At 36.6% G+C, this 23422-nt stretch overlaps 1 protein-coding gene across 1 annotated transcript in view; it reads right to left on the reverse strand.

Annotated features, from left to right (window-relative positions):
• Positions 1-2379: 2379 nt before the first annotated feature.
• The window catches only part of GUCY1A1 (guanylate cyclase 1 soluble subunit alpha 1), a 34899-nt gene continuing 13856 nt past the window's right edge, over positions 2380-23422 (reverse strand). The window contains exons 2-9 of the mRNA XM_084204064.1: positions 14871-15268; positions 12207-12268; positions 10572-10630; positions 9070-9779; positions 7135-7620; positions 6471-6614; positions 4472-4626; positions 2380-3314 (exon numbers count right to left, since the gene is read on the reverse strand). Of these exons, the coding sequence (XP_084060190.1) occupies positions 3113-3314; positions 4472-4626; positions 6471-6614; positions 7135-7620; positions 9070-9779; positions 10572-10630; positions 12207-12268; positions 14871-15119 (2067 nt within the window). The 5' untranslated portion in view covers positions 15120-15268 and the 3' untranslated portion in view covers positions 2380-3112. The remainder of the gene's footprint in view (positions 3315-4471; positions 4627-6470; positions 6615-7134; positions 7621-9069; positions 9780-10571; positions 10631-12206; positions 12269-14870; positions 15269-23422) is intronic.

A 23422-nucleotide genomic window follows, 5' to 3' on the forward strand; every position in this document is an offset into this window, starting at 1 on the left:
GCTCCACACTAATTGCACTTCCTCTGACACCAGCAATGCAAATTTTTTCTGACATCCCCCTGAAATCTTATCAGGTCATGCCTGAATGAAATAAAATTAATTGAATTCTTTTGGTACAGCTTTCACTTTAGCTATGTCAGTGTTAAGATTCAAAGGACCCACTTTTTATTTCAAGGGCCATTTATACTTCTTTGGCAAGGAAACTGCAGTGATAAAAACGTATCTTCCATCACATAGTGTAAGTGTGAAAAGGAATCAGCCACAGAGAATCTTTATGAACTAATAAAATAAAATTTCACACATAACAAAACTGTTTCTGGACATAATACTATGGTATTTTTATATTCATATAAATAGAATTGCAAAGTCTCTGAAAATTTTCAATTTCATAATATCATACAATATCATACACTATACTACAGAAGAGATCAACTTAAAAACAACTCTATTATTTTCTTCCAAAATGTCCCAGTATTGTGTCAGCTAAACTGCCTTCCTTCTGTTTATCTCAACAATTTGCTTATTAGCTTTCTGATTCCTTTTTTTCAATTTAAATGAAAGGTGAAAGGAATATTTTAGATCTAAGTGAAATAATTAATTAAAATTTTTGTCCCTTACTAATTACATATTTATTCAGCAAAAGAATTTAAACAGAGGAACTGTTTCAAGGAGACCTAAATTCTTAAATTATGTTTAAAGCTAAACAGACTTATGAGGGATTTATTGTGGAACAGGTATGAACACAAGCACATTTTAAAGCACTTTCATGAATCTTTGTCTTAAATATGTGCCTAAATCCTATTTACTTACCTTAGACTCAAGCATGTTGCTTTCTGTGCACACCAAAGCACCTTATCAGAATTCTTCCCAGAAGGCTGTCACCTAAGGAAGGTTATCAGGAGCTGCCATGATGAACATCCTATCTAATGACAGATTTATATGGAATTTGGCTTTGAGCATGGCCCTCATCCAATCAGCAATAGCTGTCTTCCAGGGACAAAAGGAAATTCCCTCCTAAATGTGCTTCCCATTCAGTAGATCTGAAAAATAAATCCTTTTTATTTAAAAGTCTATTTATTTCTTAACAGGGATGGATAATTCATACTGACCTCAGTGATTTCTGGTTTAATAACATAAGCCTACTGAACTGTCAGGAGTTAAACACTCCCCCATTTTCTATATCCAGGGGCACCCACAAAAGGCTGCTAGTAACCTCTGGGTATTTCTCTCAATAGAACAGAACTATCTGACCAGTATAAGATCAGTCTCCACGATTTGCATAGTTCTTGTTTCCTTGAAACACTGGGGTCTAAAGTGTTACAAATACATGTGCCTGTATATATGTGTGTGTATACATATATATATGTATATATGTATATATGGTCTGTACAAGACACATGTGTTTATTTATAATACCCAGACTTTCTGGTTCCATTTTTGTGCTACAGAACTATTTCTAAGCATCTTGGATGGATATAGTAGACCTGAAGAAGGATTCAATGGTTCAAGTTTTGTTCAAATGCTCCTTATAGGAAATCTCAATTGAAATATGGCTTTAAAACATTCTTAATTCTAGTCTCTTCTAAGGTCTTTTCTCAAGATTCTGATGCCACATGTTTGAGTTTCTACCTAAAACTAGTAGGATAAAATGGTTTATTGAGCTTCAGAATGTACCAGTCAAGATCAGAAAATGAACAAAATAGCACCTTTGTCTAATAAAATTGCTCCCTGTAAATATTAAGAGACCAAAATCTGATTTAGTGGTGAGTGGTTACAAGAGACATCTATGGCTTGATATGCCAAACCCCAGGAGCTGAAGAGGTCAGAATAATAATACCTGATAGAAATGGGAGTGGTAGTATGTGCATAAGTGGTGCAGTTCTCCAGCCTGCAGTTGGGATCAAACTGTACAGCGCCGAGGAATTTCTGGGCAGATGGATCTGCTAGTCAGAGAGGCAGAATGCTAAACTCAGAACTCTTAACTAACTCTATTCTGCCCATCCCACAGGCAAAGCCTTTAGAATTCTCCACTCATATTCCATCAGCCACAACGGAAAAGCTTGTACTGTAGTAGTATTAATCTTTGTAAATGTGTTCAGATGTTTAAAAGCTTCTCTTTTCACCTGAAAATTCCCCATGCAACTTCAGAGTGAGCATGCAATGGGCATTTCCATGGCACCTCACACCCACACTGCATGCTCGAATAAGGATCAGAGCTTTAAGGTGGTGTGCTTCCATTCCATACAGTCTGACTGGAATTGCATTTCTAAGCAAACATTCCAAAGCATATTTTATTACACTTCTGTTAAAACATTTCAAATTTAATTGACAACAAAAAGAAAACATTTATTGCTGTAATACATAATAACAAGTGGATATTATTATTTTTAAGTACTTTAAAAATCCTAAGAACTAAAATAGTTTGATGATTACAGAGATGTTAGTATGTGATTATACAGTGTTTTAATCTATATTCATTTTATACACAAAAATAAAGTTCATGATACAGTAAGCAGCAACTCTGCTATGCATGTGTATTAGCTACAATTATCAGCCTGATCCAGAAAATGCTGAGCACCCTCATACTTTGACCAGTCAGTGTGAGAAGATGGTCAGCAGCCTTCCAGGATGGGGCCCAAATGATGTACTGGAAGGAGTATGTGATGGCAATGACAATATTTTAATGGACATTTTCTCATGGAATCTCTAAGAAAATACATTTTCATAGTCATTGATAAGCACCAGCTCACAACACTGCATGTGGCTGCATCACTTGCACATTACATTTCCTGACAAACTGCATATACAATACATCTAGAATTCTCAGTATAGAGAGAACTGTAGCACTTACAAATTACCACAGGGAAAGTAAAATTTATAGTAGCATTTCCAACAGTGACATTGCAACATTATTTTAGCGATTATGTTCCTTATGCAAAGGAGAAATAAAAAGTAGTCAGTGACATACTTCCTGAAATTTTAATACTGGCTTTCAGGTGTTAACAATCTAAAGTGCTTTCATGTTTCATACAGTTTTAAAAATTTTCAATTTATACCAAAAAAAAAATCCAAATATTTATAAATTTATTCTATACATTTGTGAATGTACAATTTAGTCTATTCCTGTTTCCTCACCAAAAAAATTGGCATTGCCATCTCCCAACTCTCTCTTTTGACACCAAGTCTGTGAGTTTGATCCTGGAATATAAGCATCCAGAAAATAGCAAATTCCAGGGATATCACTTGGAAAATTTGGTGGAAGCTCCTCTCTTGAGCGCGGTGTGAACACAAAACCTGGGTATTCCTTTAACAACCTAAAACAAAAATTAAACATTGATTAAAATCAATTGGTTACTAAGAACTGCAGATATTCAATAATTCTTCATGTATGGCAGGGAGAATCCAATTTAATTTTTATATTTATTTACTGGAAATATTAAAAATATTGTTTACTTGGTAACCTTGAAAATCTATTATACAGTGCATCAGTGCAAATAACATTTTCTCCTCTTTTTTTGTTTTGTTAATGTTTTGCACGTAGATGCTATGTTTGTTGTAATTTTTTTCAAAAATTATTTAATGTTGAAAGCTTGCTCACATCCAGACATCAAATGCACCATAATTAGTATTTCAAAGAAGGGACTACTGTGAACCTAATTAAACTATTCAGACCCTCTTATCAATCCTCGTATTGATTTTTCACAGATTGAAACAGAAGCTGCTTATCTGTATGGATAAATGTTCGTTAACTCATACCAAAGCTTTCAAACAATTACTGCAATATACAGGAGTTGTGCAAAGTGCCAAAATGTTATCCATGTGTCTTTAGAATTGGTGAATGAATCAAAATTTAAAAAACACACCAAACAAAAAGAAGGTTAACGCCTCGTTCACTCAGAAAAAAAAAGAAACTCCACAACAACAATAGCTTACCAATTAATTACCTTGCCTACTTTTTAGGGGTATGATTCAAAATTATTTTCTGTATGAGTGGAATGGAAAAACAATCACTGTTGGCCAGCTCTGCTTATGTTGACATACATAAGCAGTGGTGATGCTAGTGCTCTCTCTGTGTTTTCAGAGTGCATGATCAAAAGGGTTACTTTCTCTGTGCTTTCATACCTGTGCTACTTTTTCTAAATCACCTATTCAAGATCATCTAAAGCTTGGCACCGTCTGTGTCACATAACACATGCTGCAGGGGATGTCAGGAAGGATCCTGTGCCAAATTCTCTGTCTGATGCTGGATGCTGAACCTTGCCACAAGGCATTATCAGATATGTGGCAGTGGGTACAAGCTGAGTGGGAACAACAGACCACAGTCCAGGCTACAGTGAGGGTACCAGAGCTTCCTTAAAAAGTAATAATAATTTATAATTTTGCTTATTTTACCCAGCCAAAAAAACAACAGGAAGACAACAGATTACTACAGTAAGTACTGCAGGTGGACATTTTACATACTGCACTGTACCTGTAAGTTGTTGGGCTGACGTTTATTTTTCTAGGTATACTGCAAGATTCAAACTTATTGGCAAGGGTCACATTATTTCCAAAAAGACAATAGCGCGGCATTTTAACCCCAACAACTCCAGCAAAGACGGATCCAGAATGAAGGCCAATACGCATCTTTAAACAAAAGAAAGAAAACAGCACTATTAGGTAAAATAGAACTGGTAAAGTCAATTTTATAACTTATTCTTTATTTAAAAAAAAAAAAGGAAGAAAGAATGAGCTACTAAAATAAACAGAGTTAGAAGAGCCTCCTTAAAATAGCTGTACTCTGTTCATTACTGCTCATGGAGAGGGAACTAGCTGAAGTTTATCTTGTGCTGAATTTTTAGTCAATAATCCTACCATATCAAAATATGACTGTGAACTGCTGTGAACTTAGCTCATACTCAGATTTTCAACTGTTACTTAGCTGCTGTTGGTTTTTAAGGTTCTTTTTGGTAGGTTTTTTTTTGAGCTGTGTTCTTTTTCTCATGTGCCTCATAATGTGTAGAGGTGTTTTCCTCAGAACAGCATTCTGACTAAATAATGGCATGATGTCAGAAAGCTTGTATGTCTACTCTGCATACTAGTCTTTACATATCAAGAGAGTCATGCCATTATGAAGAAGTTGCAGTTTCTAACTTTGAGTGTAAAAGCGGAAAAACCTGCAACAAGACCAAAATCCACCCACATTGTAAAGATGGCTGAAATATGTTCATCAAAATGCAGGTCTGATTCAAAGTATGCCATTTGCAGTCACACCTTTTTTTCTTGGCAATTGATATGTAAAATGACAGTAGAGATTGTGTGACAAATTTATTGCTTTGCACAATAGACAATTTTTTCATGAAGCATTCAATTAAAATAGATGCATGCTTTCATTAAAAAGTGTCCTTCTAAGAAGCTTCTGTTAGGTACTTACACAATAGTACATTTTATCCTTATTTTAAAATAGATTAAAAAATGTAGTAGTAGCATTTGCATGTAAATTATACGCCTGTTATAATATTGCCAGGATGTTTCCAGATTTTTTAAGTGTAACTCAATTTGATACTGTAAAATACAAAAAGAACAATATTTATTTATAATACAATACTGCTGTTCTGTGTGATAAATGTGGAGCATATAATCCTCCTAATAACCACTTTCTTTTTCTTGGAATACAAGCATTCCTTAATCTAAAATTAAAAAAATAAAAAACCAAACCACTAAGCTTTCTGGAGGAACAATGAACAGATAAATGTTAAAAATTAGCAATTGAAAGACATAATGAACTGAGACACCTCTATTAAAAATAATAGGATGGCATTCCAGGCCATTTGAACTACATTGAAGGTCCACATCATTTTTCATGCACACAGACCTTTCTTTTTCTTTCTCAGTAAGAGATAATCCTATATGAAAATTTCAGTACATGTGTAAGTTCTCACTGAAAGGAAGCCACAAATATAAATACCACTGAATTTAACAGTTGCTTTGACAGCATTAACACCATTATCTTATGGTGGTTCAGTATCTGACTGTGAAACAAGAACAGCAATGGAATTCTCTAAAGCTGTGTGGATTACTACAATCAGAACGTCTTTGGGCATTCATATTCATAGCATCTGCGTCAAAAGACCTGGAAGTCTAATTTGGAAAGAGGATTAGTCATTTCCTTAGAAAAGAGACTATTCCATGCCACTGACAGTTTTATTGCTACTGAGACAAGAACTGCAGCATGTCAGATTGCACCTATTCACTTCACTGCATTTGTCTTTTGGGTTGATTTTCAGATCTCTATTTCACCTTTACTGCTTCACAAAACTCTCATCCACAGATCTAAAAAGGTCAGCTTCTCCAGCCACAGTCACTTGATTCCCCAAATTCTCTAAGTTAATGCAATGATGTGAAATTTCCTTGAGACAAAATCCCAGAAAGCAACTAAACAAACAAAAAAAGCTCAGTTTAACCAAATAAAATACAATAAAATATATGACCTTGATAGGCTCTCCATGGGGAGACACCACCTCGTCTGACAGTTCCATCATCTTCAGGGCCATCAGTGCTATTTGAACAGCATGTGTCTCACTTTCTTTGTGCAAGCCTCCAGCAACACAGTAGGCATCTCCAATAGTCTCAACCTAAAACAAGCATATTTGTTCCTTACTCTTGGACTGTTTGATAAATATAAAAGAACTGCCTAACTTCAGTAAGAATTGTAGCTAAATACAATTCTTGATTAAGTCTTAATTTTCCTGCAAAATTATTTAAGTACTGAACAAATCATGCAGTATCACGCAAGAGGAAATATTGCACAACTTTTATCTATTGCTGGGCATAATTCTAAAATAGTTTTCCTTTTTCATTTACAGTCAGGCACCCCCAGCTACATTAAACACCTGTTTACTCCAGAGTCACAGCACTGTCATTGAAATTTATTTTTAAAATTAACTGTTAAGTTTTGATGGGTTTCTTTCTTGGCTGAATGAACAGCTGTTTGTGTTCACTGTTTTTGTTTGTTTGTTTTGTGATTTATGTTGTCTTTCATTTGAAAAAGGTTTATAGCAAAATAATTTTTGGACCTCTATTATCTTCTCTCCCACTTAGTCTTAATTTCCTTTTCTGCCCCAGAATCCCAAAGAAAAGCAATGAATTGTGTACCTTGTAGACATCTAGCTCTCCACATTGGTAATCAAAGCGAGTATAAAGCTCATTAAGCATGGTGATAACCTGCATAGGTGAGCACTGGGAACAGATGGCAGTGAATCCAACAATGTCAGAAAAAAGCATTGTGACATTATTAAATTTCTTGGCTTGTACAACTTGTCCCTGCCACAGCTGCTGAGCAACCTCTCCAGGAAAAATTGAAAACAGAAGATCTACAGTCTTCTTCTTCTCTTCTTCAAGTGCTTGATGGGCCTGCTCAAGGGTTGCTTTTAGCTTTCCTAACCTCTTCTTCAGTCCATCCTGGGCTCTGGCCTGCTCTCCTATCAGAACAACATCTCTTAAAGCATTGTGAATGGGAATATCAGAGAGGTACAATCCACGTCCTGTAAAGTCTTCTAGTCTGTCCACACAGGGAGATCCCAAGAATAGAATGGCACTGGATTCAAAAATATAAATCATTTGGCCTTTAAGATCCATTACCTGAAACAGTTAACGAAACAAGAATTCACTCAAAACATGCAAGGCAATAGTCTAGAAGCAAGAAATTTTAGAGAAAATACACTTTGCTAAAATGTAAGAAAATCAAGACTGGTCCAAAGTCCTTACATTTTCATTTAGTTGCTTAGCAAAAACATGGGCTGCTGAATCACAGAGCCATCAAGTAAGTTCATTTTTATTTAGTCCTCTGGTACAAGAGGACCCCAACCAAAGGATAAAAATCTAATTATGTGTGAGTATCAGTTTATCTTAGGGAGAAAAGAAAACCAAAAAGAATAATTTTGTGTATTATCAGCAATTGATAAAATGTGTTACTACAGTGGCCTCTGAATTTCTACTAATAACTCGTTCATGCACCATTTTCTCCATAAGGTAAAGTGAGAAAATCTGCTTCAGTTTTATCACAGGATGTTCAGTACTCACTGAAATTTAAAATTAAAAGCAGAAATGGCAGGAATATCCAATTTTAATAGTCTAAAAAAGAAAAATATTTTGTGTGAAGTGTTTTTATGTCCCTTCTGTAGTCAGTTGTGTAATGTGAAAGGTGCTGCAGAGCTTAGCTTAACATGGCTCTGAAAGACCACTTTTTAAATAAAATCTGTTCCTTACTAACATACATTTGCATATGCAAGTACATGCAAAATCAAAGCCAACTCTACTACCCCTTGTAACCATTCTAGTGCAGAAATGGATCTGAGATGAAGTAACTACAGCTTTTAATAGTAGCTACATTAGTAACTGGGTACAACTTTTTAACTATTTTTCATTGAAGTTTTTGGAGTGTTGAGTCTGAGCTGGCAATTTATCCTGAAGTACCTCAGATGTAGATAAGCTGGAATTCAGCTGGGACCAGGAACAAATAAAAACAATCATTGAATATGAGATGTTTTTTTACTGTCCCAGGTCATTTGTCACAGACCCAGCTTCAACAAAGATAGTTGTAATCCCATCAGCTGAAACAAAGTGGAACCTTTGGTGATTGTATCTGATGAAAACATCGGAGTATCAAAGATACCAAAACACCAAAGGCTGAATGAGCAGAGAAAACATCTGTTTATTTTCTCCAAACCTAGAGCTGTTCCCAAATAACTCAGGGGCACTTTGTTAAAGCTGTTCCTGCTGCTGTCTTTGTGCTGAAGATGCCCTTACTCTCAGCAGCATGGCATATCACTGACTTTGTGTCAGTATTTCAAATTATTGAAATAATCAAATTTGAAGTCAGATTTTACTTCTGTATAAATCCTAAAGCAGAGTTTTGACTGAACATTGGCTTCAGAATCTGAATTACATTTGACTACCCTAATTAAATCATTACTATACAGCTGTATCAGATGTAGGAAATGCAAAATGCACCATGTTTTGTGGCTATTTTAGCTCCATCTGATGAAAACAAATTCTTTGTAGAAATAATGGTGATAAAAAGTCTCTTACCATGGATGGTTTCATATCAGTATTATCCCATCTTCTAACTCGAACAGTAAACTGCATATTTAGCATGGTCATTATTGCACTAAAAGTGCAGCTTACTTTGGGGGTAAGAATTTCAAAATATTCTTCAAAATTGGGCTTAGCTTGAAATTCTCTCCTGGTCAAAAGTCTTCTTATCCCATTTCCAATTTGAAGAACTGACATATCCTTGTCAAACATAAAATGAAATGGGAAAGTCTTACAGAACACAGAGGCAGGAATCACAAGTGAAGACTGTGGTTTACATGGAGATAAGGAAGGTTTTGCACTTTTGACTTGTATAGAATACAGCAAATAAGGCTGATTAGCAAACTCAGTGCAGTCATTGTGGAAACAAGGAGGCATGAGCATCACTTCCACCTCAGTTTCATACAAAATATGAGCTGCTGCTTTAATGATACCAGGTAGAATAAGACTTGTGATTTTCTTAGGAAAGAAATAATAAACATTTAAGAAGTCCTGATCTTTCTCCAGGCATAATATGGAGGCATCTTCAAGTCTGTCCTTTTTTCCTGCTTCTTGGCTGTGGCCACTCTGCTTCAGCAGAGTAGTGAAACTATTCAAGAAGTCCTTAAGGGTGCCTCCAATAACCCCTAATATGTGTTCATCCTCTTCATAGCATATTTTGAATAGCTCTTCACCAAGAGATTCCCGTAGAGACTCCACGGGAACACCTGCACAGAACCACATTTTAGTCAGAACTGCACTCATCATCCTGAATCACAGGCTAACCTCCACATTTTTTTCCAAAACAAACAATATCCTTGCCTGATACAGCATTGACACCTGAAGGCACTCTCATTTAGGAGTCCTGGAAACAAGGCCTGGAAATGGGTTGTGGTTTAGAAAGATCCAAGATTTAGTGTTCTTTGTACAGATGTAGACAAAATGGATGCAAGTTTTGGCACAAGATTTAACTCAACTCCCTTAGTTTGATCTAAAGGGGTAAAATAAGAAGTTTAAAAACTAACGTACAAATAAAATAGGATCTGCAGATCCAAGTACAATGTGTAATCCAGTACATTCAATGACCCTGGGAATATTCTGGAGCTCTGAGGCCAATTGGCACTGAATGGCTCACATCATTGCTAGTAAATTTGTTTTACCCAGATAGCTGCATGCAAACTGACTGTAGGAAATGTTCAATTTCTCCAAGTGTTACTGGGAACCCTTTGAAAAAGCATTGTCTCTCACAGACCAGCTGTGTGCCTGGACCAGTTTAACAGTTTAAGTGTACAGAAGACCATATTTCAGTTCCAGGAAATGGCAATCTACTACTACACATGTAGCCAGAGTTACATATTACAAATTAGAGATTTCTCTTCTGACACACAACAGTCCTCAGAATATGAAGTAACAGATTAGTAAAAGACTATTTTATATAAAATATTATATATATATATATATATATATATAAAATAGATACTCTATTTATTTATATATATTATTAAACAAGCTTAAATTACCTGCTGCAGTAGCATGATCACTGATTATTTTTTCAAAATCTTCTCTATCACCAGTTTTTCTGCAAAGATCATAAAAATATAATAAAATCCCTAAATTATCAAGATAAATGTGGTAAAGACAGTAAATACAGAAATTACCTTGTCTTTAAAGTGTATAGACCCAGTTCTGCTGATCAAATAAGACGTTGTTAATTAATTCATAAGGGGGTCTTGGTAGGATCTTAAATTATCCTATGCATTTCTGGTAAATTAAAAGTTTTGTGGTCTGAGCTCAAATTATGGATTTCAGTCAAATGCTATTGCCTGTCATTGTAACAGTCCTTGTTTCTTGTTTGGTTTGTGCTTTTTTTCTTGAAGCCAAAACTACATTTCCTAACGTATTGTAAAATATAATTGGAATTTATATTCAAGCAATTTTTGGAATTACAGTGCATTTAATTCAAAAGAGGTCAGAACATATTTCTGCTTTGAGAGGAAGAACAAATAACTATTAATAAGTACAAAATTACTTGTTCATTGGTAGTAATGGAGATATTTGACACAAAACTGCAGCTCTCTGAGGACAATAAATGTCAAACTGAATGTTTGACTCCAAGTTATGAGAAAGACATATAGCTTAGATTAATCTTCATACAAGCAATAAACTCCTGATACATGCCTTCTGAATTTCTTCACTTGAATATCATAGGTATATTTATAGGCAAAAGCAACACAGACATTTAGATTTGTTTTACACTGGCATTATTGCCTCCTTCAGAATATCACAGTAATTTTTTCTTTTCAACTGATACTGCAGGGAAGCAACACATAATTAAAGAATGGGAAAACATTCATAGCAATAAGCCAGTCAGCAATTGCAAAGCACATCTGACCCGCTATCTTTGGTTCAGTCAATGTATGTAAAGTGCTTTAAAAATATCAAGTATAATTTAAAAGATACACTGCAATTATCTATTCTTATCATGGTGAGCAAGAGTGTGGTTTCCAACTTGATTATTTTTCTTCACTTCAGAAAGCAGATTTAAACTGATGGGCTTATTTTTTCAGATGCATTCAATAAACTGAATCCTCAGTGTATCATGAGATGCGAAGAAATTCTAACTCCCTACAAGGCTCAAATGATTAATATTGGATTACTACTAAAAAGTGCTGAAAATTGAGCTGAGTTCCTCAGAAACAGAAACCAGAAGCCAAGTGAGCTCAGGAAAACATCCAAGTCAGTATCTGTAGCATCTGAGTGTTCACTGTATCAGAACCCAAATTCTTTTGTATAATACTAATTGTATTTCAGACTCTTTCCCCAGGATCTTAGAAACACTGGGCTAGATCCATATACAACCAATCTATTGTTCCATCTATGCTTAGCAGTCTCCAAGCTCCTCCAAAGTCCTTGCCTGCTTTGCTTCTCTGTACAATTTGCCCATTAAGTCAACTTTGTGAGTGACGTAAATATTTGTGAATATTTTAAAGTAAACTAAATCATTACTAGCTTACATTACATGAAATGTTACACACCAATTTGACAAGATAATTGAATATAAATTCCAGAACTCCTGATTCCCAGTCATCACCCCATTTCTGTCCAAAAACCAATATTGCAGTGAAGTTAGTTACAAACCCATTACACTTACATACCTGGTTTCTTTTATCCTGTGTTTTGCAAGTGTTCTCTGCAGTGCAAGATTTAGCCTTTCAAACTGGGGAAAAAAATAATTGTGTCATATATGAATTGCTGAATATTTGATGCTGAGGTAACATTTCTATAGACAAATTTACTTTGCCATCCTTGGGACTAGCAACTTTTTTTCAAGACAGTATTGTCAGAAACAGCATGCCACTTCTGTGGGTATTGGGTTTACTTTATGTTCATCTCTTCAGCTCAAGTACCACTGTAATTAAAATTTAAAAGTTAAGCCCCTCAGTAATTAAGCCTCTCAGGTCATGATGCACACCAGTGGTAGCGTATTTTAAAAACAGTGGTGTTCTTTAGCTCCAAGTTTTCAGATGACAATAAAGACAGTGCTGCTAAGAAATAAGTATAACTAACACAGTTCTCTATTATTACAAATTCCACTCCCCAATAAACCACAAAGTACCATGAATACAAAATTATTTTAAAGAAAACAATAATTTTCGCTGTGTATGCCACAACATCCTCCAGATGAAAATCTAGTCCTTGTAGACAGCCTTTATGAAAGGGTCCTCTAATAAAAGAAACTTTAGAGCATAACGAATATTTGCCTTAAAATACTTCAATCCCATGATTCCATATCCCTTCTGCAGTTCCTAATTGGAACAGATGGAACACTTTCCAAATATGCGTATTTCAAATTGTTAGGGCCAGTAAAGCTGTCATATGTATGTAGCCTCTGATACTCAAAACCCAAACTTCCCACACAGACAGGGTCATAGAATAGTACTATACTGGCATGACAGAATTCAGCTGTGAGGCTTCCTGTGGCCTGGCTTTTCTCTGGTTCTCTTTCCTGAAGAAACTAGCAGCTTTTACTGCATTTTTATTTTTTGTATTTACAGGAGGAAAGTTTGCACAACCAAAGAAAATATCACGTGAAATAAAGGCATATTCTGGAAATGTTTTCCAAGGAAAAATTGAAAGTGAATTAGATACATATATACATATCTATGTATATACCATACACCATCTATATGGACAGTAACATAAATTACATCTGTGTAGAAACTGATACAGTAAGTGGAACGCCATCCAATCCATTACTTAGAATCAAGCATATTTCTGTAAAGAAAGAAGCAAATTAAACAACAAAATGCACTACATTATATCCCAAATTTAATAAAAAAGTTGTCTGGATGCACTTTGTCCTGGACTTCCAAGCATAGCTCGCTGGCTCCATGAGAAGTTCATGGTTCAATAGGGGTCATGATGCAGCCCCATTTTGGAGCTTCCAGTTGCAAGGAAGATGATGTTACTCAATGACATTTAAGTAAGGTAAATTTTCTAAGCAATGAAAAATATGTTTCTTAACAAGCAAAGGCCTTTTATGGAAAAATGGGATTAGGAAGATGCTTAGGGCTTGACCCCAAATCAGCATGAGAACAGACTTGGACAAAGTTCTGATGCATATAACTTGAATAATTGTAAATAGTAACAATGATAATCTTGAATTTCAGTGGTTCCTAGGGTACATGGTCATAATATCTTTGCTTTGCCCCAGATGATGAACAAGCCTATCATAATTATGTAATAGGCAACTGCATACATTTATACCACTCTTTAAAGAGGAAAAAAATACCAGTTATTAAAAATCCCACAGACAACTATATACTAGAAAAGCAATGCAGCAATCATGACATCCTGGAAAGGGTGCTTTGCCAGTTCATTTTTGGGTTACAAGTATTTTCCTTTATAAATTTAGAGATCAGTTTAAAGGTTTAAAGGGATTTAAAGGGATGCATTCCATCTGTATAAATGCAGCAGAGGTGAAAAGATCTGCATAACCAGATCTGCAAATAGATTTAACAAAACTCCAGCACTTTAAGTATGATACACTGAATGTCCAAGTAATGGAATTGTAATTAAATGAGTGTACAGAATTGTCCATTTGCTATTTGCAGTCCTGATATGTCAGTCAGTTCCTTCCAATCTCCCACTGAATTTGAGACAAGGCCAAGAGCTGGATGTCAGAGAGCTGCATTTTTCATGTTCTCTTTACAGAGATAAACCATGGTATTCATCTCCACTCAAGCAAGCCTGGGCCTGTTTTCAGTTAAGTTGAGCAGAGACATAAGAATATCTTTGTGGTAAATACGAACAGTAATGGTTTTAAAAATAGTAGGACAGGAGGTTAGTATCACAGCAGATGGAAACATCTATTTTAATTTTTTTGTGATAATGACTAATGCACTTAGCAGTTTGGATTCAGTTGGGTGAACTGATGAGATGACCACGTAATTTACATAATTAGGTAACAAGGCAGAATTTCTATTACTATATCTTTCTATTACTATATCTCTATGTTAAAAAATGGCACAAAAATAGATGGATTTAAAAAGAAGAATTAAAAAGATCAGTGAAAGGTTGCAAATACAAGGCAAAAATAAGGGAAATACAATGGAAGGAATGATGTGTACATCACAGATTGTGGCAAAAATTATACCCAGAAGGAATGGAAGTGGATTTAAACTAGGGAGAACTACAAAAGAACACAAACTTTTAAGTCAAAGCAACTTTCTAAGGGCTTATATATAAAGGAAGGCATAGAATGCTTTTTTAACATTTATAGTTAAATGCTAATAAAGTTTTATTTAGTATCTATTTACCTCAGGAAAGATTAGTTTGCAGATGCTTTCAGTTAGTGTGTGCAGGTACACTCTACTTCTGCTCGTTTTTCTTTGTGGAAGGTTTCCTTGACCATCTTTTTCATGGACTTCTTTGCAGATGGGCAAAGCTGCTCTAGAGCTGTTTTCTGGGCAGTCCTTGTCATGTTCCTCAGTAATGTGACCTTGAGTCAGTAAGGAGAAAGGACATTCTCCTGTGATCTTCAAGTCTTTCAGTTTTGTACAGAACATACTGTACGAAGTCTCTCTCTTGAGATTAGGAGTACTTAGCTCTATGTTTACTAACAAGAGCAGAGGATGTCAGAATAATAAGTTGATAAGGCAACCACTGTGCAAGGTTATTGGTAGCTATAAATCACCATAGGAAAAATTTTCTGCCCCTACAAAACAAGAAAGAAAAAAAGAATTACAAACATTTATTTTCTCTTTTAAATTCTGACGATGTGCTGGTTTTATCTTAAGTACATTACAATAATGGCTTTTTGAGGACTTAGCTCAGGAAAGCACTTACTCTTATCCCATTTTAAGCAGGTAATATCTACTGACTTCAGTGCTTTGGGTAACTGAAGTTGTGTGCATGGTTTTTTACAAGTTGGGACTCAAGTGATTAAGGCAGAGGACTTGTCTTACCTGACACATATTCGGTCACATTGATGGATGAGGTTTCTGAAAGAGTGGAATTCCAATGAGGAAACCTTTTTGATTCTTTATAAGTAACTATTAAAAACTATCTCATTTGGCACAACGAAACAGACTAGTTATGAATACTTAAATCTAAATTTACTTGATGCCCAAGATATCCTTTATGTAACAGAGAAACATTTGATTTAAGTTACTGTGTGTACTTAAACAGTAAACCATCCAAGACCAAAGGTTAGAGTTTCTTGTAAAAACAACTGACTGGTGACAACTCACATCTTGGGAATTTGACCACACAACTGCAGTTGCTTGGAAACACTAAGGGATTTTTATGCTTTTGAAGGTGGCATTTTCCAAACAACACATTAAATTTTTAATTTTAATAATGGTTCCATTTGTTACAGGGCCAAAGCTCAGCTAGAACTCAATCTGACTACTGCTGTAAAACACAAAATTGTTTTTACAAATACATCAGCAACAAAAGGAAGGCTAAGGAGAATCCTTCTGCTGCATGCAGAAAGAAACATAGTGGCAAAGGACAAGGAAAAGGCTGAGGTACTCAGTGCCTTCTTTGCCTCAGTCTTTAATAGTGAGAACACTTGCTCTCAGGGTACCAAGACCCTGTGCTGGAAGACAGAGACAGAAAGAAGAATGATGCTCCTATAAACCTGGAGAAAATGGTTAGTGAGCAGCTATACAATTTAAGATACACAAGGCCATGGGGCCAGATGGGATTCACCCAAGGGTCTAAAGGCAACTGGCAGAAGAGCTCACCAAATCATCTTCCATTATTTACCAGCAGTCTTGGCTAATTGGGCAGGTCCCAGTTGACAGGAGGTATGTTAAGATAATGTCCATCCACAAGAAGTCAGAGGGAGGATATCACCTTACAGCTTGACTTCAGTCAGGCTCAGTCAGCCAGAGAAGGTCATGGAGCAGATCATCTTGAGTACCATCACACAACACATGCAGGACAACCAGGGGATCAGGAGCAGCCAGCATGGGTTTAGGAAAGGCAGGACCTGCCTGACAAGTCTGGTCTCCTTCTATGACAAGGTGACCTGCCTAGTGAATGAAGGAAAAAGATGAAGTCTACCCAGACTCCATTAAAGCCTTTGACATCATTTCCCATAACATTCTGGAGAAACTGGCTGCTCGTGGCTTTCACAAGCATGCTCTTTGCCAAGCAAAGAACTGGCTGGATGACCAAGCCCAGAGAGTGTTGGTGAATGGAGTTACATCCAGTTGGCAGCCAGTCACTGGTGGGGCTCCCCACAGCTCAGTATTGGGGCCAGACCTGGTTAATTACTTTATCAATGACCTGGACAAGGGGATTGAGTGAACCCTCAGTCTGTCTGCAGGCAGCACAAGATGGGTGGGAATGCTGAGGGATCTGGACAGGATGGCCAGTCATATAAGGTTCAACAAGAAAAGTGATTGTTCCTGCCCTTGGGTGCCCCATGCAGTGCTACAGGCTGAGGGAGAGGGACTGGAAAATTGCCTGGCAGAAAAGGGCCAGGTGCTGGGCGTGCTGGATGTGCTGGTCAACAGCAGCTGAACATGACCCAGTGTGTGCCCAGGTGGCCAAGAAGGCCAGGGGCATCTGGCCTGGAACAGCAATAGTGTGGCCAGCAGGACCAGGGCGGTGACTGTCCCCTGTACTCAGCACAGGTGAGATCACACCTTGAACCCTGCATCCAGTTCTGGGCCCCTCACTACAAGAAGGACATTGAGGGGCTGGAGCATGTCCAGAGAAGGGCAACGGATCTGGGGTACAAGTTTTATAAGGAGTAGCTGGGGAAGCTGGGTGTGTTTATCCTGAAAAAAAGGAGGCTCAGTCAAGATCTTCTGCATCTAAAAGGAGGCTGTAGCAAGTTGCAGATCAGTCTCTTCTCTCCAGTAACACATGTCAAAGAAGAACCAGCCTCCAGTTTTAACAAGGGAGGTTTAGACTCAATATTAAGAAACATTTCTTCAAAGAAAGGGTGCTCAAAAATTGGAACAGGCTGCGCAAGGAAGCAGTAGAATCATCATCCTTGGAGGTATTTAAAAGATGTGTAGATGAGGCACTTAGGGACAGGTTTTAGTGAAGATGATTTATTTCAGTTAGTCTGAAAAAGGCTCTTTCTTTCATTTTCTATTGACTGTATCTCATTGAATCAGATCCTCTCATGCTCATATAATACTCTTTAAAAATAATCCTCGAGAGCTTTTGGCGACTCTGGAAGCAGCTAAGTATTACATTTTTCTCTCTGGAGATACAACAACTACTTCTCTCAAAGGCACTACGGCTTTAATAAGCCTGCGCACGACACCATTTGTTTCTGCCCCTGAGACACCCTAAGGGCATTTGGGGTCACATGGCAACTGTATCAGGGTTAAAAATAACTAATTCCCTGATACAGGTTATCAGCTGCTGCTTTTGAAACAGCTGGAATGAATGGCACAGCAGAGGAATGCTGCAGACACAGCACAAATGGCATGGATAAAAGGAGAAATAGGCAGGGGCTACTTTGATTGGACCTGCTGCTGAGAAAAATATTTGGCAGAAAAGCCCCTTCTAAAGTATGCTGTAATACTGATGGTGTCAGGCCAGGCTCTAGGGGACATCTATCAAAATTAACGTCTTATTTTAAGAATCAATAAACACAATGCTAAGAACAAGAGGCTGAAGAATGTTTATATAATATTTTATATTTCTGATTTCAGTTTTTACACAGAAACTCATTTGTTTCTGCTGCATGACATTAGCAATACTTCATTTTTTATTGCTGAATAACTGGGTAGCAAATAAGGCAGTGAAAATTTAAAGCAAGAACCATACTCCAAATACATAAATATACATAATACTTTATACTGTAAGCATTGTTATAGATACATAGATACATATTTTTATTCAGAAGCCATTACATACCCAATATTACTACACTAAGAAAGAAAAGCAAAAAAGAACCATATTTTATGTAGTTGGACTGATGGGTGTACTGAAGTTAAAGACACATATATACATGCACAATTGTCAAACCTAAAAAAAAAATTATGGCTCTGATGGATCTTACATTTATACTCAGGTGCTTTGCTGGATTTGGGCTTTAAATTTCAAGATAAATTTTGAATTTATAAAATAACTACTAAAATTTCTTAAGTCAAGTATATCAGAAGTTTAAAAGGAAAAAAAGACTCTGAAATATATTTTTGTAAAAGAATGCAGAATTAAACAGCAACAAATATATACTGCATTTGCACTAACCTAAGAGCAAAGAAAGTGAATGACCTTCATCAATTACCAATGAGTTTTCGGTTTCTTTGGATGTTTTTTCCTGGTGACTAAGTTATTTCTCCATTTTTAAAAAACAATAATCTGGAAGTATTTGGGGTTCACTTCCATGCTATCATATAGTATTTTAACTAAATCACATTTACTGTGATAGGAAAAATATCCAGGCAGGTAGAATCAGTTCAGAAAAGGAAGTGATGCCATTGTTTTACACCTGAAAAGTCTCTAGAAGCTGCCAATTGGGAAGAGGTCCCAGAAGATGGTCATGGGACAAGACTTTTTCAGCGGCAAAATGGGCACTAATGTGAAGATCCCTGAGTTGACAAAGCTGCTGGGCATGCAGCTACTGTGTCTGCAGCTTCTTTTTGTGATGCTACCCTGTGTGCTGCAGGACACCTACATTCAGCCTCATTCTGCCCTGGTGGGGACTGGAATCTTTGTCCTTGATCTGAACACTACTTTGGGCTCCTGCCAGTTGCTATTTATGAACATATCAAAATTGATTTGGAAGAACATGGATATCCATGATGTTTCTAGCAATAATGCTGTTGTACAAAACCAATACCAGATCTTTAAAGTCCAGATAATGAAGACACAGAGAGAGTTCTCTGAAGAACCATTTTCTAAGCATCCTGAAGTTCTTGTTTTCCCATAAACAAACTGTATGGCTCTTTGATAACAGGGATCCCAGTTCAAAACCATTATCGATTTAACAGGTATAAAAATTTTCAAGCAGTGGTCAGTTCAAAACTCTTCCTGACCTCTGCAATGACAAAACCCCCTAAATCACATCTTTAAATAAACAAAGTGGAAAAACCTAAATCCACAACACTTTAGAGGATTCAAATACTGAAAAAAACCTATATGTCTTCTTTAATTAAAACATCAAGTTTGCATCTGGTATCCTAAGTGCATCTTGCACTTAATTTAAGTAATGTTCAGAAAAAAAGTCTATTATATTACAGGAAAATCTGTCTCACTCATATTGTAATTAGACAGTGATGTTAAAGGTCTGACAGGAGAAAGATAATGAATTCCCAGTGCAGAGATTACAGAAGGAATTTCAGCAGTATGATGGACCTTAAAAAGGTATGAGAAAGGTGATATTGCACATCATAGGTTAAGTCAAACATCTGCAGATGTGTTTCAGAAATGAGGAACACCAGCCCTCCCAGTGTTCATCATGTCTTTAAACAATTTCTGAGCATAACAAAAAAAAAAACCATGAAAATAGTTTCTGCTTTTGATTCCTCTCCAAACATGGTTTAAGAGAGCTCATCCCAGGGGAGTAGCAGTGTCTAATGTGAATTCTCAATCTCTGCCATATTAATTGATGTTGTAGTTACCTTGGGAAACAAATTGAAAATTAAAATTAAATAATCTGCTGTGAGATCATACTACAAGAAACCGATTTATTTAGTGTCTGACTGAGTACCACATGGCACTGTGCCACTCAGAAAAATGAAGATGACTTTACATAGTATAGTCATAGCTGCAGAATAACTTAAGTGCTCAAAATGCTCTGTACAAACATTTCTTTGCAAGTTTACATCTTTATATGTCTCACAGTCAAAAATGCAATCCTCTATGTTTATTTTTACTATCTGCTTCTGAATATTGCCTTTTTTATAACATTTCTTGACATTGTCCTGCAATACAGATCAATGAATCAATCATACAGTAAAATCCCTAATATTAATAAATTAAAAACTAAGCAATACCACTTGTCAACAGTAGCTAAAGGTAGTTTATAATCTTAATTTATGGAGATGGCACAAAAATTAAAAGCAACATTAAATACTTTTATCTTATGACAAGCAGAGTCCTTCACTCAGAGTAAGACAGAATATGGTATGACGGTATGTAATTTTCTAATTTTAAATCATACCTATCACTTTGTCAGGTGAACTGCTGCACATTGAGCAATAATTTTTAAAAAATAGTCTGTTTTGCTAGAGTCAAAAGATATCACTGACTGAATCTAACTTTCTCTAGTATGAGAGTGATCGCAGCACTTGCAGGAGTGGTGTGGAAGCCTTTGCCTCCACAGAAGCAGCTGTTCACTTCTGCCTTTATGTAAGAAAGGGTTCTGCTATTCCCATTCAGCTCTAATCTCTGTGGGGTTCAGAAATCACTGCCTTTTGCCCCTTGCCAATCAGTGCCTCTGAAGAGAGCAAGGCAGGAACTGTTTTTTTTATGCACAGGCAAAACACAACCAGCTTCTAGTGAGACAGGTAAGGATCCAGCACCCTCTGTATCATGAGTAGCAGCTCAGTTCTGTTTCAGATGCTGTGTCTATCAGCTGATAAACTCAGCTAAAATAACTAAATATTATAATTTTGTCTTAGTCATATTAAGTGTAATACCTGCATATAATTTTTTTCTACTTCAAGTGTTCTGGGTAGCAACAAAATCAAAGCCCTGGTGATTGGATCATTTCCAAGGATCTTAAGGTTGTTTCTAAAATACTAAGAAGAAAACACCACAAGTCCACATCCATATATAAGCTCATATTTTAAGAAGTCAAAGCAATTACTTGTCTTATTAAATCCTGTACAAATAAGTTAACCTTTCATGTTTTGCTTCATTGTTAGTTTAAACGTGTCCTGGCCACATACACCTTCAAAGCATTAATTTGTTTGGATATTGCAAAGCCAAGGAGTTGAGGTCTAGAAACCCCTTAATATGTGTGACCATTCAATCCTAAATTCCTACCTTGTGTAGACAGGAGCTTTACTTAATTTACAAAGTAGTACTTTTCTTTCTTGGAAGATTCTATGCTTTTTCACAGTACATATTTCTGCTACCTGAGCAAAGGCAGCAAGTGATGAAAAGGTTGTTATCCTCTCTACAGATCAGGATCAGACATGATATGGAACAGTGGACTCCACAATAATTTACTGGTGCCCAAGAAATTACTAGAATCAGCAATCTCAAATTTCACTCCAGTTCCCAAAATGAATATGCTTTGCCAGGCATTAACTTTCCTGCTTGTTCAGCCAAAATTTCCATGCTCCTTTCTTTCAAGTCAGTCCTTGTTGCCATCCATCTTTACCTCAGAGCCCTTTAACAGTAGTCTTTTACCATTTTTTCTTCAAAGCACTAAAATTGCCATTGTGTGCTGTGCAAGCCCAGTTCCAGTGTTCTCACCCTCTGTTTAGGGATATTTCTAATACAAGTAGAGACAAAATTTTTCTGTAAGTTACAGCATACCTTTGATAATAAGGAAATACCACAGCACACCACAGAACTTCCTGATTTAATGCAATTACAGTGATTACCAAACGAAGCAAAAGACAGTAAAGCAGCTATGATAAAATAATACAAATCACACCAATCAATCATTGTTTTAACAGTCCAAACATTTTAGTAAATCCAAGTTCAGTGTTGTAACTCATCCCACTGACTGTCCTATATGACTGCTCAGGGCAAGTTAAAAATCTAGACCTTGCTTATAAGAAATCTTTCTCCCCACATAATGTGGAATTTCCTCACCTTTCTACCTTTTATTTTCCTGTATAAATTGTTTTAAGAGGTAGAGAAACACAATCAAGTGTTTCTTCTGTGCTCCAAGTTGAATAGATTGCGATTTGCAACATTAGACAGCTACAAAGCCAGGAGATGAAGATAATAATTACCTTTATTTTCTGAGAAAAAACCAAATTATCTACTTTTCTGTCTTGTCATCTATTTTGAAAACAAGTTTCACAGAATACATGTCAACTTCAAAACTACTAATACGTCTTATTTTAAGGTCATGAGACAGACATTTCTGCTGCTTAAAAATATTAGCATTTGTGTAATAACACTAAACACTCTATCTTAATACTGAAACTAATGTTCTTGAATATAGGGCAAAACCCTCATTTTAAAGTATCATTGAATTTCTTATACTGGTTTTGTGACTGACTCATTTCCCTGCAATGGTCTGAAGCAAGCCTCTGGATCCAACTATACCCCTGGGACAAGCCCAGACTCCAGATGTGAAAGTTATATTGCAGCCACATCTCTGGTTTCAATTAAAAGCACAGGGGGAACCTTAATTACTACACCCATGTTTTGGCATGTAGCTAAAGGAAGGACAGATTCCCAAATGCTGCTGATAAAATACATATTTGCCATTTTAAGTATCACATTGAGTACTTTTGTAGGGTAAATATTTTCCTATGCTAGGACCAAATAACAGGGAGGCATGCTGAGAAGGCAGCGTGGGAAAAATATTATTTTCCTGTGAGTCAAAACCTCTGTGAAAACAGTCCCCAGCAAGCCCAGCAGGCAGGCTGACAGCACCTGACCCTCTGCCCAGGATGAGAAGGCAGCCCTGGAGTGCGGCACATCCGCACCCCCTGGCCCGCAGCAGGGCTGGAACCCCGGCTGAGCTACCCCCGATGGAGACACCCCGAGAGCCACAGCCCCGTGCACTGCAGGAGCACTGGAGCTGCACTGCCCACGGCCGTTTTCACTGAGGAGAGATAAAGACACCTCAACAAAAACTAGAAACCTGCTGTATGTAACCGTGAGGCATTGCTCGGGTTTTGGGCTTGCATTTTGGTTTTGCTTTTTTTGAGAAATCCCGATACTGAACTGACATAACCGATGAGACCTCGCGTGATCCAGG

Source organism: Fringilla coelebs, assembly GCF_963513975.1.
Source record: "Fringilla coelebs genome assembly, chromosome: 4".
NCBI classification, from domain to species: domain Eukaryota; kingdom Metazoa; phylum Chordata; class Aves; order Passeriformes; family Fringillidae; genus Fringilla; species Fringilla coelebs.